The following is a 23,666-nucleotide window of genomic DNA, read 5'->3' on the forward strand; positions in this document are numbered from 1 at the left end:
ATGCACAAAAGGCTAAATAAAACCATAATATAAAATATGTTTAAATAGAAATTATTAATTTTATTCACATTCACCAAAAAGCTTTCTTATCTCAACAAGAACTACTTATACATTCTAGTTATCACCATGATTGGGCAGAGAGAGACTTATGCATACTACCTAAAGGAAACTTGATTTGAAACTATTTAATACATATCTAAGTCAGAACCTGCTTTTTGTTTTAATTTTTAATTATAACCTTCAAAAAATTTAAAACCATAATTAAAAGTGATTGTACCTAAAAAATGTAAACTTCATTATTCATGAGATGTTTTAAAAAATGTACCTCTGATGAGATAAAAACACCCTATGTATCCTCCTGGATTTTTACTTCTATATTTTTCAGAGTTTTGTTACTGTTACTTTTTCTTTAACACAATCATGTTAAATGTTTATGCCATTATTCTGATTTTGCTTTCTTTACTTTATCCCACCAAATGTTTTCCCATTGTTAATAGTTTTCATATCTGTCATTTCTTATGGGGCAACAATATACCATTAGCCTCATAAACAACACTTTATTCAGCCACTCCACAAATATTGGACAAATGTATTATTTAATAAATGTTTGCTATTATAAATAATATTTCTTGGAACTTTTATGGAACTATCTTTTTTCCCCTTTCAGCAATAGCAATAGGGCACAGTTCTAGTTGAGAGATCAGTGGCTCTGAGGACAGCTAGGTGGCACAGTAGATAAAGCACTGGCCCTGGATTCAGGAGGACCTGAGTTCAAATCCAGCCTCATTGCCCCACGCTAAAAAAAAAGAAAAGAAAGACAGAGAGAGAGATCAATGGCTCATAGGGCATATTCTTTATGCTCCTTCTATATTATATCTGAGAGTAGCAGCCTGAATTGATAAATACAAAGGTATTCTTGGGTATCAAGAGGACCTAGATTCAAGGACCATGTTTAATATGTTCTTGATATATAACCCTAGAGTGTCTCATGATATTCTCTAAGATTTTACATAAGTTGCAGAATAGTTGCCAAAGTGCAGTGGTCAAAGGAGTTTCCTTACCAAAAGGCATCTGGATCAGAGATGTCAAACAAACAGAAAGAGGGATTGCTAAAATATATTAAGGATCTCTGTAGGCAGCAAATTGAGTTTAAAAACCACATATTAGGGGCAGCTAGGTGGCACAGTGGATAGAGCACCGGCCCTGGAGTCAGGAGTACCTGAGTTCAAATCCGGCCTCAGACACTTAACACTTATTAGCTGTGTGACTCTGGGCAAGTCACTTAACCCCAATTGCCTCACTAAAAACAAACAAAAAAACCCCCACATGTTAAATATTATCTATGTTTTGTTGTATTTTTATTTATTTAAAAATATTTCCATGATTTTTTCATTTATTTGTTAACAATATTTGTTAAATATTACCTAATTAAAATTTAACCTGGTTCAGATGATCATTGTAAGGCCTCAGGAGAGTTGCAAGCAGCACTCAGCCAGGCCTCATTTGACATTTCTGGTATAGAGTAAAGAAATCACCCTAAGACCCACCCCATACCCAACTTGCCCCTCTTTCAAAAGCCCTACTTTGTTGCTTAAAATCTATCATAAATAGTCAAGATTCAGAATTAACCCATTATCATTATTGTAGTTTGACTTCAAAGTTTTCATATGATAGCTTTGTTTCACATTGAAAAAGAAAAGACATGACAATCTATTTGGGGGGCAGGTAATACAAATTTTCCTTTTGCTATATTATATGCCAAGATTTAAAGGAGTAAATCATGGATCTCTTTTCCACTCATTCTTTTATCTTATTTATTTGCTTTCTATCCTATATAACCAGACACCAAACCATTCCTACCCAAAGGAAGCAATTTTCACCCACCAGCATAACAAAATAGTTCAGGGAAATGTCTTGCACTTACTAGTAATTAATAAATACTTATTGATGTTGGGGGTTTAGGGCTGGTTCAAACACCTGGATGTCTGTATTTGAAGATATTGCCACTCAACATAATTATCATCTGAGTATATGGGTGAAACTGACAAAAAAGAACAACATAGGACTAACATTTTCTGTGCTGTGCAAATGAAGATATTCTGTCACATGTTGACTGGTTATTGGCACATAACCTGTTTCTGTCTAAAACCATGATTCTATTGTTTTTGGCTCAGTCTTGGCTTAAAAGAACCACACTGCTCTTCTTAGAAGGCTAGAAAACAGGAAAAAAAAACACCTTACGAAAAAAAAAATATATATATATAAGTATGTATGTGTATATACAGATATATATATACACATATGTGGAAAGATATATATGGGTATATATGCACATATGTGTATATATGTGTGTTTCCCCTATACTGAGAAACCCTAAATTTTTATTTTTCATGAGTTTGATTAAGTGAAAAATATCTTCTTTTTTCCCCTGTAAAGTGGATCTGGTCAAACTGTTAGAAAACTGTTTTCAACAAACCAAAAATATTATTTCAATACTCCATAAATCCAAGTTATTTAGTCTTAGATTCTTATTTATTGTTTATTTTATTTCAGGTAATTACAATGAATTATTTGAAATGAGTGATACAGACTATAAGGTACTACTTTTCGTTCAATAAATCAGATCATTTTATACATTGAAAATAATAGGCACCAACGTGAGATGAATAATTTCTATATAGTATGAACTGAAACATTTCTTATATTAAACAATATTAATAACTAAGTTATTTACGAGAATTTGGGAGAACTTTATTGCATTACATTTGAATATGAAATTCAGATTTATGTAATTCTAAAGTATCAATTATTTTACTGTTTCTACAATGGAAAAGAATCCATTTTGAAAGAATGGCATTGAAAGCTCTTTAAAGTCTCATTTGAGTATATCTTTACTTATACTTTTACTAAATATTATTACCCTTAACAGGCTCTTTGCTCTAGGCAAATTAGTCTACATGCTGCTTTCCAAACTAGGCAGGCTTGGCTCTACACTTTGCACAGTCTGTCCTCCATTTTCAGAAGCCATGCTTTCCTCATCTGTACCTCTTGAAATCCTCCCTTCAGGGCTTTCTCAACTTATGTGAGAATATCAATAGCCTGATGTCATCTCCTTGGTGAATTTCTTTCCTTCCTCCTCCATTTATGAGAGAAGATAGACAGAGAAGAAAAAAAGATAGAAAAAGAAAGAAAGAAAGAAAGAAAGAAAGAAAGAAAGAAAGAAAGAAAGAAAGAAAGAAAGAAAGAAAGAAAGAAAGGAAGGAAGGAAGGAAGGAAGGAAGGAAGGAAGGAAGGAAGGAAGGAAGGAAGGAAGGAAGGAAGGAAGGAAGGAAGGAAGGAAGGAAGGAAGGAAGGAAGGAAGGAAGGAAGGAAGGAAGGAGAAATGGGAAGGAGGGAGGGAGGCAGGAAGGAAGTAAAGGAGAAGGAGGGATATATAAATAAATGACATATAGACAAGAGATAGCTAGATAGACGGGCTGACAGACTTAGCACATTTACATGCTGTATCTCCACAGAATGTCTTTTCTCTGAGAGCCCTGTGTTCTATTTTGTTTTTGTAGACCCAATGAATAGCACAAAATCTTGAATGTCAGAAATACCTACCTGTTGGATTGAATGGGAATGAATTCTATCAAAATTTGTTTCTTCATTTCCCCTACTCTAGCCCTTGAAAATTCAGAAGCAGCATCCACCTGCTTCTTTTAAGCAGAAAGGATGAGGTTTCCCTAATCCTGATTTAGGCAGATCCTTCTACTTTCATGCTTGGTACAACTCCCAGTTAACTTCTCCCGAGCCTTGCTCTAGGAATAGTTTTCTCATTTTTTTTGCATGCACCTTCATTCTCACTTCTGCCCTTGCTTGTCAACAAACATCTTCCAACACACACACATACACACATGAGTTCCTTTGATCCTTATACTATATTTCTCTCCTTTTCACAATTTGCTAAACTTCTTTAAAAGCTGCCTACAAATGATTGCTGACACATACTCATCATCTTGTCTTTCTTCAGTCCCTTGCTATCTGCCTTCTGCTATCATTAAACTAAAATTACTCTCCCAAGGGTCACCAATAACCAGCTGCCAAATCCAATAGAATTTTTTTTTTAAGTTCATTTTTTCTTCTGCCCAGTTTGTCTCTCTGAGTAGCACTGTATCAGCATTGCCATTTATACTAAGCTGCCTGGCATGGGGTTCTATTCACTGAACTGCTGGACAGAAAAATAGCTACCTCTCATGAAAAGATTTCTCCTAGTTCAAGGGTTATTACTTATGGTTTAGAAAGACCCAAAAGTCCATAAATAGATTTTAGGGGACACACTTGGAGCACAGGCATACAGAACCTAGCCTTTCATGAAGCAAAGTCATCACTTCTGTCAAGGTCTCCTAGTGAAGCCACAAAATGGAAGTAAGTGATACTCAGCAGCAACCAGAAGTGACAATGTCCAGCAGAGACTACACCACCAGCAGAAACTAGTCAGTTGCAAGCCTAGTGGGAGTAGTGTAACTACATCAGTGGAAAATACCAAGAGCTCTGAAGGGTCACTCAATGAATATGCATTGGTAATATATTCTCTCTATATACATCCCTTCATACACATTGCTGCACCACACAATTCTCTATGCACAAACCCATCCACACACATACTATAGTTTTATATGTTCCCTATATGTGTCTATTCTTCCTGCTGATCATGTGCCTATTTGGAAGAAAAGTGTGCCTTAGGTTTATGGGGGATATGTTTTATTGCTACTTGTTTCACTATGCTATTTCATAAACTGTCTTTGCAATGTCCTCTGACTGCCTAGACAAGGTAAACACACCAGTGAGGCTTAGTGAGTTATAGTTGAATGGATATGGATCAACAGAGTATCATGAATATTGGCTAGCATCATCTGAGGGACCCATTCTCAGAGTTGTGGGGTATCCCTATGTGCTATACCAATATAAAAAGTACAATTTGGTAAAAATGTATTCAAAATCTAAAACAATTATTTCACTTTTTGAAAAACTCATATTAATTCTTGTTTTATGAAGGGAAAATATTTTCATTTCATTTCATAGATCTATGGATCTGTAATGCTGTAATAATGAAGGAAAACAAAAAAGGGAAAAAGGAGGCCTCATGATTGAATAATTCATTTCTGAAAAAAAAACCCTAAAGGATAAAGTCTTAAAACCTAACATTTAATGACCAGGGGGAGGATGCTTTCAAATTTTAAGAAATAATCTCTGCAGCTAAGATTTCTAAAAATATGTGGCAGAGATTGTAATACATGTGCATTTATGCACATATGTATAGTTATACATAAGCATATATGCATATGTATAAAGTAGATAGCTTCTGCTCACTCTAGCATAAGGTTCAACATACAATGAAGGATTAAAGATTTATACTAAAAGGTGAAGATTCATGTCATTGAAAAAGGCACAATAAGATTAATTTCACTCAAGCAAGAAAATATGATTTATATGGTCTTAATATCAATCTGAAATTTTCTTTTGTGCTTCATATATGTGAATATGTGTTTCTGCATATTTATATACACATTCACATATAAACATACATGTATATGCATATATATGTGTGCCTGCATACACAGGTATGCACAGTGACAGAACTTTGCAGACAAAAGGGTATCTTTCCCTCTCAGTCTCAACTAAAACTATGAGCAGATTTAGTACAGTTTTTCATCTCATTGTTGTTACTCTCCAAGTTTATTTATAAATGTTCTCAAAATAATGCAAATTTGGCCTCCTCATTGTGATATTTGCATTATATAGTTTAAACTTCTATATGAAGAAATGATGTTATACACATCAATGTCTTTTCCTTTCTCTTGTTCCTATGTTTTACACCAGTAGCTTATTTTAATAGGTCAGGTTCAAGCTGTTATAATTGCCTGTCTATCCTGTCTTCTTCTCACCTATATCCTTCCTTAAGGATGGTGCTCATTTTGATCTTTGCGCTAACCAGCCCACAGTCTGCCTATAGACTGAAAGCTTATTCAGTAATGACTCCTTCATCAGTAGCAATCCTACTAGTAGTTTCCTAGCTGAAATTTCCTTTTTCTAAACATCCTATTCGTGGCTTACCTTGTCCAATGATCTTTCCTCTCTTCTAGAAGAAGATATTCTTAATATTCAAGCAGGAATTTCTGAGTAGTCTACAAATCTTTGACATCTTTTTTAATCTTAATTTTGTTTTTTGTTTGTTTGTTTTGGGGGAGGCAATTGGGGTTAAGTGACTTGCCCAGGGTCACACAGCTAGTAAGTGTTATATGTCTGAGGTCGGATTTGAACTCAGGTTCTCCTGACTCCAGGGCCAGTGCTCTATCCACTGCGCCACCTAGCTGCCCCCTAATCTTAATTTTGAACCATATTATCCAGTATTTTTCACCATGGGATCATAGTTTTAGAGTTAGTGATGTGGGAGAAAATTCAATGCTCAGCACTATAGGCAGAAGCTTGCTAGAAACATTTTTATTGTTTTGTAATTTTTCTAAATCCAGGCATTGCTCTTCTTGAGAAATAAATGTATACACTGATAGCACCCCCTCATGCCCTAGGAAGTTTCTTCCCTTAAGTCATCCTAATGTCACAATTTATAAAATTCTTGAACAAGGAATACTTCAAAATCAAGATTATACTAGGGCCCAGAGTTTGAGTAATAGTTCACTTAACAGCTTGCTTCATTAAATAAAATAATAATCATTTAATTTTCAGTCCACCCTCTGAGAATCATTATCCTAAAGCCATTCAATCCCTCTTACTATTCCCTTCAAAGATTCTCCTTCCCAGCTGTTGTTAGAATTTCAATTGGCTAAAATCATCAGAGACTTCTAAGAGGGATAGATATGTTTGTTAATTCTCTGGACCCTCCCTCCCCCCAGTAAGTGATAGGAGGGGCATAGAGCAGGAAGACTAAGCTTAGTGGAAATGTTTTGTCTTTGTCAAGGAGGCTATCTTTTGTTGCGCATTTATTAAGTGCTATTATAGCCTGGGCATTAGCTAAACTGGGGATACAGATGGGTGAATCGATTCCCTGACCTTAAAAAATTTACCATAGAGAGGAATGGCATAAAAAGAAAAGCGAAGTTACAGGACTGGTGAATCAAGTCATTGGACAATCTAAGGCTGGACAAGCCTTTCATAGAAGTAATGGTAGTACTGATTTGAATGCTATTTATAGAGCAAAAGGGGAAAGTGGGAATGCAAGGCATACTCCAAGATCTTCGAAGAAAGACTACTCTCAAGTGGGCTAGTACATTATTTCTCAAAAGGGGGTACCTCTTCTCCAGGAAGGGGAAATATATAATCCAAGTTAGTGAATATACACTCCATCTTCCCAGAGGAAGAGAACAATAGAAAAGAATACAGCTTTTGTGTAATCTGTGGATGGGGAAAGGTAGCTAACTAGACCCAGAAGGAAAGGATTCAATAACCAAATCTCTCTGACCTCCCTTCTTCCAGTGTCTGGACTAATAAGGCAAAAAGGGGAGAAAATTACTCTTCATGGGCTGGATTTAAGTTATAATTTTAAACCCCCAAAACTTCTAGTCTCTCCTCCCCCATTTATTCTCTTTTCTTTTGTTGTTAAAGAAAAAGTTAGGTGGAACCAAGGATTTGATGCGTATTTCTTTTGTTTGTGAACCTCACTTCAAGTATTTAAAGAAGGAAGACTCAAAGTGGGCCCTAGAAATGGTATGGAGTAGGTTCTAGGAAAGAAACATTGCTGGTCAGAGCTACATTCATTCATTCATTCATTCATTTATCTATTTATTTATTTGTTTGTTTATTTATTTATTTATTCACACACACAAACACACACACATACATACATATATACACACACACACACATATATCCATGAATAAGATTTACTTCTGATCTAGAGTTATTAAATAGTGAGAGAACATCTATTAAGACTATATAAAGGGGACAGCTAGGTGGCATAGTAGATAAAGCACCAGCCCTTGATTCAGGAGGACCAGAGTTCAAATCTGGCCTCAGACACTTGACATGTACTGGCTGTGTGACCCTGAGCAAGTCACTTAACCCTCATTGCCCCACAAAAACAAAAGAAAACAAAAACAAAACAAAAAATCAAAGACTATATAAAGCATACTTCAACATTTGTGGACAACACACACATCATTATTCTTCCCTGGGTTTCTCTGCTATTTGTGCATAATGGTGTTTTTGTTTTTATTTTTTTTTCATCCCTTCATGGCTTCAAATTTGAGATCTGACTGAATTATACATTTTACTATACATTTTTGTTCTTATTATCTCTTACTCAGCAGATTTCAGGGATTAGTCAGGTCTAATGCATGGAGCCCAAATATTATACCTGTTGCTAGTGACAGATAATGTGTTTTAGAGAGACTATTAACTGCCAGCTGGTTGTGACAGTTTGTGAACTAACAATGACATTTGTATTGGCATCGGAGCAGCATCTCTATTTCAGCAATACTGACATCCCCACTGCCAAAACAGAAGAAATGTATGCCATCATATTGTTATGGCCTCAAGCTATTCAGGGTAAAAAAAAAAATCAAATAAAATATCACAAAACATAAACAACGCAATGAGACGTTAGCTACAATGTTGCCCAACCTGATAAACTTAAGAACCAAATTATTCCAAAATTATTTTTAGAATTCATGAACTTTCCTAGAAATAACTTTCCTAAGGTGATAGATTGAAGATGGAGATGAAGATATATTTTTCAATAAGGCCAATGGGACCATTTGCTTTGCTTGATTATACATATTTGTCATCAGGGTTCCATCTTCTTTTGTTGAATTGGGGGAGATAAAAGGGGGAAGGGAACAAGCATTTATATATTACCCACTATTTGTCAAGAGCTGTGCTAAATGCTTTTTACAAGTATTATCTCATTTGATGCTCACAATAACCCTGTGAGGGAGGTGTGGTTAATTCTCCCATTTTACAGTTGAAAAAACTGAGGCAGACAGAGGATAAGTAACTCACCCAAGGTCACATAGCTTTTAAGTATCTGAGGGTGAATTTGGATTCAGGTCTTCCTGACTCCAGGCACAGTGTACTATCTACTGTGCCACCAACTGCCAAGGGATGTATGAGATAGAGAAAATAAATGCTTGTTCATTGGAAACAATAAAATCTAATTTAAAAATAAGTTTTATACCTACCAAAGAAGATAGGATTAGAGACTGAACCAGTGATTTAGCTACTTTGGGAACTACCAGATAAGGGGAGACATCCTTAAGAGTGCAGGTCTACCACTTACTGTCCTAGGGGGTTGCCTAGAACCCTGAGAAATTGACTGACCTCTATGGGTTCATTTGGCTAGTATTTATCCAAAGCAGGGCTTGGACCTAAGTTCATGGCTTCTATACTAGCTCTCTATCTACTGTGCAACACTACTTCTCACACTAATCAAACACTTTAAATAGACAGATAAGTACAAATTCAGAGCTTGTACTTAAGATATTCAATAATCCATAGATATTTTGTAAAATAAATAAATAAATGGATGGATGGATGACTAAATAAATAAATAAGAAAAATCTGACACTCAAGAAATTAGGTAGGAAAAGATTATAACAGAAAAGAAAAAGGGGGAATAAATATAAAATATCATTAGGGAGCATGACAAAGAGATTACCATTAAATCTTCTCCCCCGCCCTCCCTTCTCATTCTGAGCAGCTTGAATGCTAACCTCTTATTCATTCCATTAATATCACTTTGTGAAGAAGTTCTTCGAATTATAAGAAATCAATACCCAAATTTGAACAATTCCCTGGGAAAATAATACAAGCAGATCAAAAGCAACTCTACACAAAATTTTATATCATCAGAAATAGGAGAATCATTTAAGTGAGAAAAAAAACAACTTTTGGTGTTGTTTATTACATGGGAGTCAGTTATGAGTTCTGTCTTCAGTCCCTTTGTTAGCATAAATATATCACAATGAACTCTAATTCTTGCATCGGCTTTTGTATCTTAAGTATACATTTCACAAGTTGATAATATCATTCTTTTCTGCAAAAGAACAGTGTATTTTGGTTAGGCACTTACTGCTCCAGTTCCATTGCAATCTGGGGAATGGCAAATACCACTCATCCTGTTTGAAATCAGGACATCATCCCAGCAAGATGGACCCTTGAATAGAAAGAGAAACAAAACATTTAGTAATCTAATGGTAATGTAGTTTATTCTCTATTGATGTTTGTTTAAATCTACTTCTTTGGCTTATGAAATGACAACAATATACTACTACTATTGAAGAGAATGAAACATTTATTCAGTTCCATTACATACTCTTAATCTTGCTTTCCTTCCTGGCAAGAAAGCTTTCAGATCTAATGCTTTTTAAACTGTGGGTGGTGGGTGAGGGGAGAATCCTAATTTATTTGAAGGTACATAATGATTTTCATAGGAGAAAGAGATTCTTAAATTGTATGTGAAATCATTTAATTTCTGTTATTACGACTATATTTTCATTGCTAAGGAGTGTCTAAAGAATTTCAGGTCTGACTATCATCTTCCTTTGCAAACGATAGGTTATAAAGGGAAACACAAAGATTCTTGGGAAGGTTCTAAATGCCAAACAATTATATTTCAAATATAATGAACCCAGTTCATTGAAAACAATTGCCACAAATATTAATCTTCAACAGTGACTTATAGTTGATAGAACAGCCTCAGGGTCAAGGTTTTCGTTCTGGTTCTGTCCCTGAAAATTCCCTCAGTGGTCATGAGCAAACAATGACTTCTCAGGGACCCAGGAAACAATCTAAAAATATACTTTGCAAAAGAGTTGTTGATCTGCTCTGGCAATAGATAGATGATAGATTGATTGATTTTGATGTAGATATAGTCTTTGTTTTCCATGATTTTCCCCCAAATGATAGAGATAAAACACTGAAGCCCTGAGGTAAAATAAGGAGAAGACATGTAAACAAAGTAACAGCCAATTAATGCATTGGCTACAAAGTCAGACTCAGCTGCAAGAAAAGTGGTTTTATTTCCTATAACTCTCTGAGGCTAATACAAGGTTCTATAACTTAGAACCTTGGCAAATATCTCCAGTTTTAGGACTAATAATGAATTGACTTATGAGGCTTTTATTAAGCTTCTGTTCGCAATGTTAACTATTCTTTTGTTGAAAGATCTGAAGCCTCAATTAAAGACATGAGTGCCTATGAGTAAGCGAAAATATCTTTGACTCATAAACCCTTAAGATTTTTATGAAACTACCAATTAATTTCATTTATAACAGATGAATAAACAGAGCTCTCATTTGGAAATTTCCAGTATTGTTTCCAAGTTGTGTTCCTCTCTTCAGTGACTTGGACTTGCTGTTTCACATGTCCACACCTCATCAAATAGGGATGGATTGCTAACTCTAAATTTAAGCCATGGGAAATGAAGGCTTATGTTATAATTATTATGCACACTACTAACTTACCAGTCATAGTTACTTATGGTTGCTATTGCAGCCAAATATTCTAGAAATAGAAAAGTCAATTCATTCTACTATTTAAAAAAAGAGAGACATCATGGTGAATTTTAAAAAAAAGAGTACTAGACTTGGGAACAGAAAGCCTGAGGTCAAATTTAAGCTCTACCATTTATTACTTATGAGAATTTATCCAAGTCACTGAACCTCTCTAGGCCTTATCTGAAAAATGATGGGACTGATTTACATCAGGGCTGTCAAACTCCAATAAACATGGGGGCCACTAAACAATACATAAGGATCCCTGCAAGCTAGATTTTGACTTAGTTTTAAAATGTAATGTTATCAATGTTTTGGTGTATCTTTATTTATTTTGCTAAATATTTACCAATTACATTTAATCTGATTTGGGCCATACTCAGGTTTTTTGTGGGCGGCATGCCTGTTTGACACCTCTGGCTTATATTAACTATATAAAGTGCCTTGAAGATAAAAGTCTATGATGCTATCATTCTAAAGTAAACCCACCATCACAAAATTTTACTATTTCACATTTTAAAATGTTTTTCAGTGAGTTTTATATTATAATCTGTATATTAGAATGAAGTCTCTTGACCACTACTACATTTTAGAAAACATTCCTTTCTTCAGGCAAATCTCAGGAATGCTAAAGAAAGCTATGAATTGAAACTTGAAATAAAGGGAAAACATCCAAATAAGGATAAATGCATATTATCTTTCAAAATCAAGATAACTGAAAAGATGCTAAAAAAGGATTAAAAAAAAAAGTCATACATTTTCATGTAATGGGGTAATGAAGCAGAGCACTGTCCTCATTTTGAGGGGCACATGCTTGTCTGAGATAACAAAGCAGTCCCTGAGACTGGCACTCTAATGAGAAGGAAGAAACTCCAACACTGTGGGATATAAAAGGATGGAGAAAAGATAGCTTCTATTTTCTTTTGAGGAGACCTCTTTGTTGGGACACAAACAACCCTCTCTCTCTCTTAGACTTTCAGTCAGTGAAATGGGATTTTTCTCCCCTCTTTTCTCCTATTGGCCATGCCAGCTTCTTTTGATGATCCTGAATCTAGACCTGTAAATTTTTTTTGCCCTGAAGTAATACTGAGGAATGTATATTTACAACCCTATAGGTAATCTTCTAAGGGATAAAAGTCAGGAGTTTCTGAGCTGAGTCTTGCTTACCCATAACAGCTTCTCAGAGGAGAAGTTATTTGGAAGATTCTGTGCCTCAAAGAACTAAGAAACCCTAAATCATATTCTAGGTAGGTAGGGCTATCTGGACCTCACTCAGTCTACAGGGGCAGCAGCTGGTGGATAAGATTGAAGGCAAAAGGAAAAGGGGACAGCAAAGGATGAGACAGATGGATGGCATCATGGAAACAACATGCATGAAACTGGGCAGACACAAGTGAACAACATGAACTAAGTAAAATGTGTACTTTGGTTTCTCACCCTACCCTAGTTTACCTCATTTAATAGTTTACCCAGTTTAACTTCATTTAATAGTCTTAAGTGAATGTGAAATAAAATATCATTTAAACATATTGTTATGCCTGTCAATATTGATATGACTAAAATCAGGAAATAAAGCAAAATCATCCAACTGAAGGGTAGATATTAGTATTTAAAGGATGCTAAAAGTAACAGAGAAAACGTCATGCCAATGTTAGGCTGTTTGCAAAGTTTTCAAAACTAAAATTTAAGTCACTGTATCTGTATCTTCATTGGCCAACTCAAGTGGAAAATTGAAGTAATTCACATCAAAAGAACACTTTTACAAGCTCCAGTGTTAAGGCAACCCCACCCCCACCCCCGCCTTAAATTAGACAAGAAATTACCTTAATCTTCACTTCACATATGACATAAATTTGTTGGGTTTTTTTTCCCCTTCTTGAAATCAATTTCTCTTATCTTTCAAAAGTACTTCTACCAGTTTTTAATGGGTACAGATTTGGAATAGGATTATCAGAATATATCAATCTTATATAAGTAGCACTTTTATCTATTATATCATTTATTTCTGAATATCTTTTATTTAAAGATTTTTTTGAAGCATCAAATGAACATGTACATAAATAAGAATAGAGCTGGTCCTGTGGTTTCATCAAGAAAGGGAGCTACAACATATATAATCTTTATCAGATTGCTTACCATCTTAGGGAGAGTAGGAGGAAGAAAAGGAGGGATAGAATTTGGAATTTAAAACTTAAAAAAATGTTTACAAGTTATTTCAACATGTAACTGGGGAAAATAATAAAAAAGAAAGGAAGCTCCCAATGAACAACTTCCTCTATCTGTTTGAGTCAATACTTTTTTCTGCAGCTTAGAGTCTTAAACACCTAGAACATTTTAGAGGTTCAGTGGCTTCCTCAGGGCCTTATACTCAATAAGTGTTAGAGATGGCCCATATGAATGATGTGAAGGAAAAACAACAACACATTAGAGTGAAGTGAGAAGTGTAGCTTGGAAATGCTACTAAATACCCAAATAGAGTATCCTCACTGGTATTCAGTTTCTACAACTGATGAGGAAGGTTTTGAACTAAGATTTAGAGATCTCATTGCACCTCTAAATATCAATTATCCTCATCCAAATTCCTTAAGAAACCCCATAAGTAGAGGTAAAAAATATCTCCTCTAGGGAAGCAGCAAGGCATAGTGAAAAGAACATTATCTTTGGGGTGCTGAGTTCCAATCTCATCTCTGAAACTTATTACATGTTTGACCTTGGCTAACTCACCTTACTTCTTTTTCCTTTACTTTCCCCATATGCAAAACAAGATGATTTGGTTAGATGAGTCTCTGAGGTATCTTCTAATTTATAATCTATAATTTGTTGCCCAAATGAAAATGGAGTACTCTTCACACAGTATCATTTTTTTTCCAAATTTATTCTGGTCTTTTTCCACTTCTCCAGAAGCAGATAAATCATGGATTTTAATCCATGTAACTTGCTATATGACCTTGGGAAAGTCATTTAATTTGAACCCTAGTTTCTTCATCAGAAAAATGAGAATAATACTTGTACTACCATAGTCAGTAGGCTGTTGTGAGGAAAGAACTTCATAAAACTTAAAACAGAATACAAAAGCAATTTATAACTACAGTTTTAGGTATAGGGTTCAAATCACTGTTCTGCCACTTAATTTTATGATTTTAGACTAGTCATTTCCCTCCCTGGGTCTCAGGTTCCTCATCTATGAAACAAGGAAAATAATACTTTTACTAGTTACCTCATAAACACTTACAGTGAGGCTCTTAAGTGAAATGTTTTGTTTTGTTTTAGTGAGGCAATTGGGGTTAAGTGACTTGCCCAGGGTCCCTTGTAAGTGTTGTGTATGAGGCCGGATTTGAACTCAGGTACTCCAGACTCCAGGGCCGGTGCTCTATCCACTGTGCCACCTAGCTGCCCCTAAATGGTATGTACAAAACATTTTTTTTTAAGCATCAAAGCTTAGAACCCTGGAACAAACCCTATTAATGTGAATACTATGTGCAAGACACTGTGCTAGATTTAGGGGATAAAAGAAAAATAGACATTATACCTTCAAAGAACTTACAAATTAAGCATAGAGGGATGGATCCTATTGGTATGGAAAGAATAATTAAATAGACACCATTAACTGATAAAATTTGCATACTTTCATACTCAATTATGTTATTTTAAAACTCCTCCCAAAATTTAATAATAGCTAACATTTACATTGCACTTGCTATGTGCTAAACACTTATCAACATAGTTACATTAATTAGTAAATGCCAGCACTGGGCTACTTTCTCTATCTGGAACTCAGTGCCTGAGTGTCATGGGTGATTATTTATTCCTATTTCCAGATTCTCTTTCAGTCCAACCTCTTAAAATTATTGCTCACAAGTTCCCACTGATGGTTTTATTTTCATTACTCAGCCAGTTGATAAAATTAATTTAAAACAAAAGCATTTACCAAAATGGCATACCATTAACAACAGTAACAAAATGTTTCCTCCTACCCCATAAATTGGGGGCACTCTCCTTCCTCCAATAAATACATATTGGTAGGGCAGTATAGATTGAAGCAACCTGTGTCCAAAGCTATTCATGCTTCTGATGTTGCATGGTCCCAATATTCTTTTTTTCTATTTTGCAGGAAAATGAAGGTTAAATGACTTGCCCAGGGTCACACAGCTAGAATGTGTCAAGTATCTGAGGTTGGATTTGAACTCAGGTCCGCCTGAATCCAGGGCCAGTGCTTTATCCACTGTGCCACCTAGCTGCCCCCTCCCCACAAATGTTATTTTACTTTTGATGAAGAAGTATGGTCTCAGCTAGCCAGATCAATCTGCTGGGGTCTGTGAACCTTTTCCATAGCTTAATTCCCTCTCTCAGCTCTCAGAGATAATTCTTTCTTACTCACAGATCAACTCTACTCCCCTGAATGGGATCACAAGGAAGGGATCAGAGAGAGAAAGAAATTAGCCTTTCCTTCCCAAACTTTAGGAAAGAGTCCTAATATTTGGATATTGAGACTTCTTAAAGAGTATTCTGTGTGGGGTTTGATTTTTTTTAAGCCATCAGGATGATGTTTAAATAATGAGGATGGATTTAGTTAGAAGATTAAAGTTTGAATGTTACAGTCCAGTGGTGCTCAACTACTGACCTCTGAGGTCAAGTGAGTTAGGACTGCTCCTGCCCGTGTCTTAAAGGATTTATCCAGCCAATGATTTGCCAGCCCACAATTCTGTTAATAAGTTGATTAAAGGATCCTGCCCCCCCCCCCGCCACCGCCATTCTTCCTAAATAAGTAATGAAGTGATAAGACTACTCTCACCTTTCTTCTAAGAAGGTGAAAATATGAGGACATTCCCAGTTTTTCATCCTCCACAGTCTATAAACATAGTCAATCCATCAAAAAGCATTTATTAAGGGGCAGCTAGGTGGCACAGTGGATAGAGCACCGGCTCTAGAGTCAGGAGTACCTGAGTTCAAATCTGGCCTCAGGCACTTAACACTTACTAGCTGTGTGACCCTGGACAAGTCACTTAACCCCAATTGCTTCACTTAAAAAAATAAAAAAGCATTTATTAAGCTCCTGTTGTGACAAAAACAAAGTCCCTGCTCTCAAGGAACTTTCATCCTACTGGATGTGAATAATCATGTACATACAGGAATACAATGTAAATGCAGCTATTCCAAGTGCAAAAGGGAAACAACATAAACTCTTTATTGTCTCTCTTACTTGCATCCTATATCCTGCCATTTAACTAAGTTGAAGAGATGCAAATGATTAGGGATTCCATGATCAACTTTCCTCTAGACAGTACTGCAAATAGTTTCTGTTACAGGATGCTGCTTGCCTATTGAATGAAATGGGCCTGCCAGTTCTGTTTGGCTTCTTTGTTTCCGGTTTGTTTTTCTTCTTCTTCAACAAACAGAAGCAGAAAGAGAAAGGTCATCATGAGAAGTGTATCATATCACTAACACATGGCAGTTTTCTCCCCTAAATCAGGAGATTTCTCACCACATGAAGACTTCTCATTTTCTTTCTGAAGAAACTTCCTTCCTTCTCCCTCCTGCCTAATCAATATCCCTTTAATGAACAATGTTCAAGTTCGCTCAATAATGACTTTTCTTAACAGCCCTGCTTTCTAACTTAGAGGTCTCAATTTAATTTAGCAGATATTTATTGTCATACTATATTTAAGCCATTATGCTGCCCTATAGGGTACAAACTGTTTACTGAAAGACCATGGGGTGTCAAAATTATGCTCCCTAGAATTGAACTCTTAAAATATTTAAAGAGAATTAATTTCTTTTTTTAAAAAATTAGAAAAAAAGTGGTTTTACCACCAGCCACACATTTGTTCCCTTAACTATCATGAGACTCATCTCCTAGGCTATTGAGGGGACAGTGGTTTGTGCTATAAACATGAGGCTGAAATCTAGCCACAGTTAGAGGTTTTAGGGCAAGTCAATCAATGAACAAGTATTTATTAAGTGCCTACTACGTTCCAGGCACTATACTAAGAACTGTTACACATGAAGTAAATTAGAGCACTGATATTTAGACCTGACTCCATTCATCACCAGGGATTATACTTTACAAACCCATGTTCCCCATTCAATGTGAATAATCATGTACATACAGGAATACAATGTAAATGCAGCTATTCCAAGTGCAAAAGGGAAACAACATAAACTCTTTATTGTCTCTCTTACTTGCATCCTACATCCTGCCATTTAACTAAGTTGAAGAGATGCAAATGATTAGGGATTCCATGATCAACCTTCCTCTAGCCAATACTGCAAATAGTCTCTGTTACAGGGTGCTGCTTGCCTATTGAATGAAATGGACCTACCAGTTCTGTTTGGCTTCTTTGTTTCCGGTTTGTTTTTCTTCTTCAACAAACAGAAGCAGAAAGAGAAATGTCATCATGAGAAGTATATCATCTCTGAGACAACACTGATTTGGGAGTTCCCTCTGTTAAAGGTAAAATTCTAGCTAAACTGTCTAAAATATCTAATGAGTGGTCGCCAATAAATTATAAGCTTTAGCAAGAGTTAGGCCTTTAAGCATTTATTAAGGAGAATAAGAATTTGGTAAAGAGAGAGAGAAAGGCCTACATTCATCTATCTATTAAAGGGAGAGTGCATTTCTAGCTCCACTCTCCACCAGAGTCCCCAGGAAAGAGCCCGAGTCAGAGGGCCAGGCTCCCCCTTCTTCCTCCCACAATCAAACGTCACTTCCTGATGCCAAAGAAAAGACCCATGGTCTTGCCCTCAAAGACCTTCAACTCATGGGCAGAGCTCTTCTACAGTAAATCTCCAGCAGGTGGCATCATTCCAATCGTTACAGTCCCCGCTTTGTTTCTTCAAGAAATGGGGTGTTTCCTTGATGAAACAGTCAAAAATAACAGAATATAATAACCTATGCTAACTAACAATATGTTAATAACAATATAGAAAAGGGAGAGAGGAAAGTTTTGTCCAGAGGGGTGGGTTTTTTTGTCCTCATGGCGGAGCTTTTCTACAGAGTTCATGATTTAACCACATATTGACAGCTGATTGGAAAATGACTTCTATGTTGGTAAATAACACCACAATATTCTGGATGAGATCACCTACATGGCTCACCACATCAACCCCTGAAAAGACTTCCATTCCATGACTACACCTAGAGGACATCTGAGAAAAGACTTTCAGAGACTTTAAATGAACAGTTTTGTTTTATTGTTGTTGTTGTTTTTCTTTTTCTCTTTCTGTTATAATATACACCATGAAAAGAACAAAGTGCCACAATTTAATTATTGTCTTAAGACCAGAGAAGAATTTGGGTCTAGAAACAAGCTTCTATGTTATTCTCCATCAGAAAATGAAAAGTATCCAGCCCAAACTGTTTTCCTTTTTGTAGAACTTTTAAGAATCTCAGAGTTAAATTCAGTGCTGAACTATAAGAGCTCATTCTTACCAGCCAAGTTCTTCACACCATCAAACAGTTTGACATCAGAAACTGATATGATTTTATCAGTTGAAATGACATTAAAGGAGAGGCATTAACATCTGATTTGCTACTGTAAGCACCATGCAACCCTTCCATCCAGCATCAAGCTCAAACTTTCTTATGTGTTATCTCCCCCATTAGAATATGAGCTTCTTGAGACCAGGGTCTGTCTTATGTATCAATTTCTTTCCCAGCACTGTACATAGTATTTAAATGCTTCATTTATTCTTCCATCCATCCTTGTATTTATCTATTCATCCCTCTGAGGTGACTGATAATACCAATTTCCAATTTCTATTTTATTTGAACCATTTGATATATTTTATTTAACTTTGTAAGCCACTTTAAATACTTTATAAGAATGACTATAGAACAAACCTAACATAATAAATGTAATAATGAAATAAATGTTTATTTCAAAGATGTTTCACTTATTTGGTTCTTGATTCCCTTATCTGTAAGGTGAGTGTGACAGCCTTGTTGTTCTTCCTTCATTTTGGAAGAGGATCAATGACATCAAGGGGTGACTTAGCAGCCTCTGGGGTACCATCTGGATCAAATTCATTAGTATTTATAATCTACCTTCAAGATGATAAATGAAAGAGTCAAATCTACAGGGTACTATCTTGTTAAACTCTTATTAGATCAATAAGTAAGTTCTATTATGAAATACTGTTATTATTAAGTAAGTACTTGACTTTAAATAGTGATCTTGAATCGCCTATACTGAGAATGTGTTTACCCTCTACTATCATAGAATCTCACAGAAAAGGTGCTTTATAGGTAGTCTCGTCCAAACACATATATATGAATGAGAAGCTACTCTATAACACACCCAAGATGCAGCCATTCAGGTTTTTCTGTAAGATCTCAGGTGAAGGGGGAACCTACTCTTTAAGCAACCCATTATACTTTTGGTTGGATCTCATCAAAAGATCTTTCTCAAATCAAGCAACAATTTGGCTCTTTGTTACTTCTTCCCTCAAACCAAGTATATATTTTCCAATGCAAAGCCCTTTAAATACTTCAAGATATCATGTGTCCACTCAGTCTTACATGGTCTAGAATAAACATCACTAATTCTTGCATATAATCTTCATATTAAGTCCTGTGATCTTTCTAGAGGCCTTCCTTTGAACATTGCATAGCAGCACATCAAGACCCTTCCTAAAATATGGTGCCCACAACAGAACACAATAATTTAAACAAGGCAGACTACTTAAAGTCTATCACCTCTTTAATACTGAACACTAGGTCTCTATTAAGATTGCCAAAGATTGGCTTCTATTCCATAATGTGACCTAATATTAACTTTATTGTGCATTAAAACCCTTGCTATTTCCCAGATGAACTGTTGTACAACTATGCATTTCTTATCACATACTTATGCACTTTTTGAACCTAATTGTAAGACTTTACATTCAAACAGTTGAAACTCTCATGTCTTCTTAAATAGCACAGTTAACAAAAGTTGAGCTTTTCTTTATGACTCAAGGTCATCATCATGAAAAATTGTTCTAATATATTATAAGATAATAATGCCTTTAGGGTTATTAAGTTATATAGAGCTGTTTCTCCCTGTAGTAAATGACTACAAATTGTTCAGCTTTAGTAGTTCTTAAATATGTTGTCTTGTCTTCTCCCTCAGTATTAGACTTTGAGGGAGGCTCTTCTGATTTTTAATAAAGGAAAATAGAGTCTATATGTTATAGGTTATTAACATTTTCCAATTGTTAATAAATATTTAGAAAAGAAAGCAATGATCACAAAAAAGAAGGCTATGACTTTGAGTTGTTTTTTGTTTTGTTTTGTTTTTTGACAGAACAGATTGTTAGAAGAAGGGAGTATGAAGATGATGATTGGATAGATATCGTTAAAAAATTTTAAAGCATCTCTTGGGCTTGACAAAATGTAGAGATGTACGTTAAGACTCCAAGAGTATTATTTACTAGTGTGAAGACAAGGCCTAAAGAACAGTAATTAATGGATGGATGTCAATTAATAAAGAGTATTCCAGGACACTGTGGTTGGTTCTGTAGGACTTAACATTTTTAATGAGTCACTTAGATAAAAGGTATAGGTGTCAAACTTATCAAATCAATATGTGAATTAAATCTTGATGAGATTTAAGATCCAAAAAGATATCAACAGACTAAAATGTTGGGCCATATAATCAAATAGTACAAAACTAAATATGGATAAATGGAGAATGTTATCTTTGAGTTAAGAAAAATCAACTGAACAAATAAAAGATAGTGAAGGTATAGTTAGATGGAATTTTATCTGAAAAATATCTGGGGGTCTTAGTCAACCAGAAACTCAATATGAATCAACGGGATGATATAGTAACAAAAAATTCTAAGGTGATCTGAAGCTGCATTGAGAAATAAGGTGTCTAGGACAAGAAAGATAAGAGTTCCACAATACTTTAACTCTTTTCAAACCCGGTCTGTAATTAAGTACCTACTAAGTGTTAGCTCAATGGGCCTTGCCTTAGGCAATTTGAAACCTGGGAAACATCTCAGTTTAAAAAGGGCAAGGTCTCCCACTGCATCCAAGGCCATCTCCAGTCATCCCGATGTCTATCTTGCCAGTGGATGCCAATAGCTCTAAAGCAGAGAGTGAGGCTGCTAACTCTGCACAGCCCTACCTCACTTAAATTCAATTCACTACGGGGCAGCTAGGTAGCGTAGTGGATAGAGCACTGGCCCTGGAGTCAGGAAGACCTGAGTTCAAATCCGGCCTCAGACACTTAACACTTACTAGCTGTGTGACCCTGGTCAAGTCACTTAACCCCAATTGCCTCACCAAAAAAAACAAAAATTCAATTTACTACAAGTCATGACATCACCTCTGGATGTCATGGTCCTCTTTGAGAATGAATGACAAACAAGAACAACTAAGAGTTAGGGGATGTAAAAAGGGGATGGGAATGTAAAAAGAGGCAGGAGATAGTTCTTTTCCTCAAGTAGTTCACAATCTAATGGGGGAGACAACAAGCAAACTATGAATGAGATAAATAGGAAATAAAAAAGGAAGGCACTAGAATTAAAAAAGGTTAGAAAAGGCTTCCTATATAAGACAGCATTTTAGATGGTCCTTAAAGGAAGTCACAGAAGTCAGTAAGTAGAGATGAGGAGGAGAGCATTCCAGGCATAGGGGACAGCCAGAGAAAATGGCCAGAGCCAAGAGATGGAGGATCTTTTATGGAACTCCCAGTGTCAGTTGATTGAAAACTATGTGGAGGGGAGTAAGATGTAAGAAGAAGCCTATAAAGGTAGGAGACTATTAGGTAATAAAGGGCTTTGAACATTAAAAAACAAACAAACAAAAAAAGGATTTTGCATCTGATCCTGGACATGATAGAAAGTAACTGGAGTTTATTGAGTGGGTAGAGGTGGGCATGATGTAGTCAGATTGGCACTTTAGGAGAATCACTCTGGAGGCTAAATGGAGTGGAGGATGATCTGGAGTGAGGAGAGACCTGGGGTCGGCAGACTCACCAGCAGCAGGTTACTGCAATTGTCCAGGCATGAGGTGATGAGGGCCTACACTATAGGGGTTGAAAAGTTGGAGGAGAGAAGGGGGCATATTCAAGATATCTTGAAAATATGAATTTAACAAATACTTGGATATGGGGAAGTAGCTCTTCTTGTGTGCCCAAGGAACTGGGAGGATGGTGTTTGCATAGTAAGAGGGAAGGGTAGGAACAGGGGAGGATTATGGGGAAAATTATGAGTTTTGTTTTGGACATGTAGAATTTAAGATGTCTCAAAGATATGAAAATGGATTGAGGTTGGGACAAAATAGGTCAATTTAAGAAGCAACATCATAGAGATGATAATTAAATCTATAGCAGCTTCTGAGATCACCAAATGAAATGGTATAGAGGGAGAATAAAACAGGACCCAAAACAGGACACTGAGGGACATCCATAGTTAAAGGATTTGATGTGGATAAGAATATAGCAAAAGAGACTGAGGAGGTAGTTAAGACAATAACCAGGAAAGAGTAGAATATCAAAAACCTAGAAAGAAGAAAATATCAAGAAAAAGAGGGTGATCAACAATGTCAAAGGATGCAGACAGGCTAAGGAGAATGAAGATGAAAAAAAGACCAATGGATCTAGCAATTAAGAGATCATTGGTAACTTTTGGGGAGAATGAAGGTGCTGGGAGTCATACAAGGCTGAGGCTTGATGGGGCACAAAGATATAAAGGGACTAGGGACTCAAGAGAAGAGGACAGAATAGAATCTGACTAGTTCACCAATAGATCAAGATGGGAAAAAGGGAGAAAGTGGCATGTGCACCAAAGATGGTCTAGAAGAGAGCTGAAGAATTGAGGGTTTAGAGGTGAGAGTATAGCTGAAGAATAGAATTTGATATGAGAAGGCAGAGGGAGAGGTGAAAAAAACAATAAATTATGGTCACTTAAGGGAATTTTCAAATTCTTGAACATGGAGGTTCATTGGGCAGTGATGGCAAGAGCAATGAGATGACCACCTTTAAGAGTGGCTGAGGTAGGGAGGATGAACAAATCATGGAAAGTGAAAATGTTGAGGAATCTAGTGGTTAGGGAGCTTGAAGGAGAATCAATATGAATGTTGAAGTCCTCAATTATGAGGGCAGGAGTTGAGAAGAAAAAAAATTATGAGTAACACTAATTAATTAACAAAGGAATGGGAATGACCTGAAAGTTTGTGGACAACAGCTA

The 23,666-nt window shown here is 35.9% G+C and overlaps 1 protein-coding gene across 2 annotated transcripts in view; it reads right to left on the reverse strand.

The window, feature by feature from the left end:
- The window catches only part of PRKN (parkin RBR E3 ubiquitin protein ligase), a 1,788,167-nt gene that overhangs the window by 890,106 nt on the left and 874,395 nt on the right, over positions 1-23,666 (reverse strand). The window contains exon 5 of one of the 2 annotated variants that reach the window (XM_043964489.1): positions 10,067-10,150. The exons of the other annotated variant lie outside the window; for it this stretch is intronic. Coding sequence (XP_043820424.1) covers positions 10,067-10,150 — 84 coding nt within the window. The remainder of the gene's footprint in view (positions 1-10,066; positions 10,151-23,666) is intronic. 2 annotated transcript variants of the gene reach the window in all.

Source organism: Dromiciops gliroides, chromosome 4 (genome assembly GCF_019393635.1).
Source record: "Dromiciops gliroides isolate mDroGli1 chromosome 4, mDroGli1.pri, whole genome shotgun sequence".
In the NCBI taxonomy this organism is placed as follows: domain Eukaryota; kingdom Metazoa; phylum Chordata; class Mammalia; order Microbiotheria; family Microbiotheriidae; genus Dromiciops; species Dromiciops gliroides.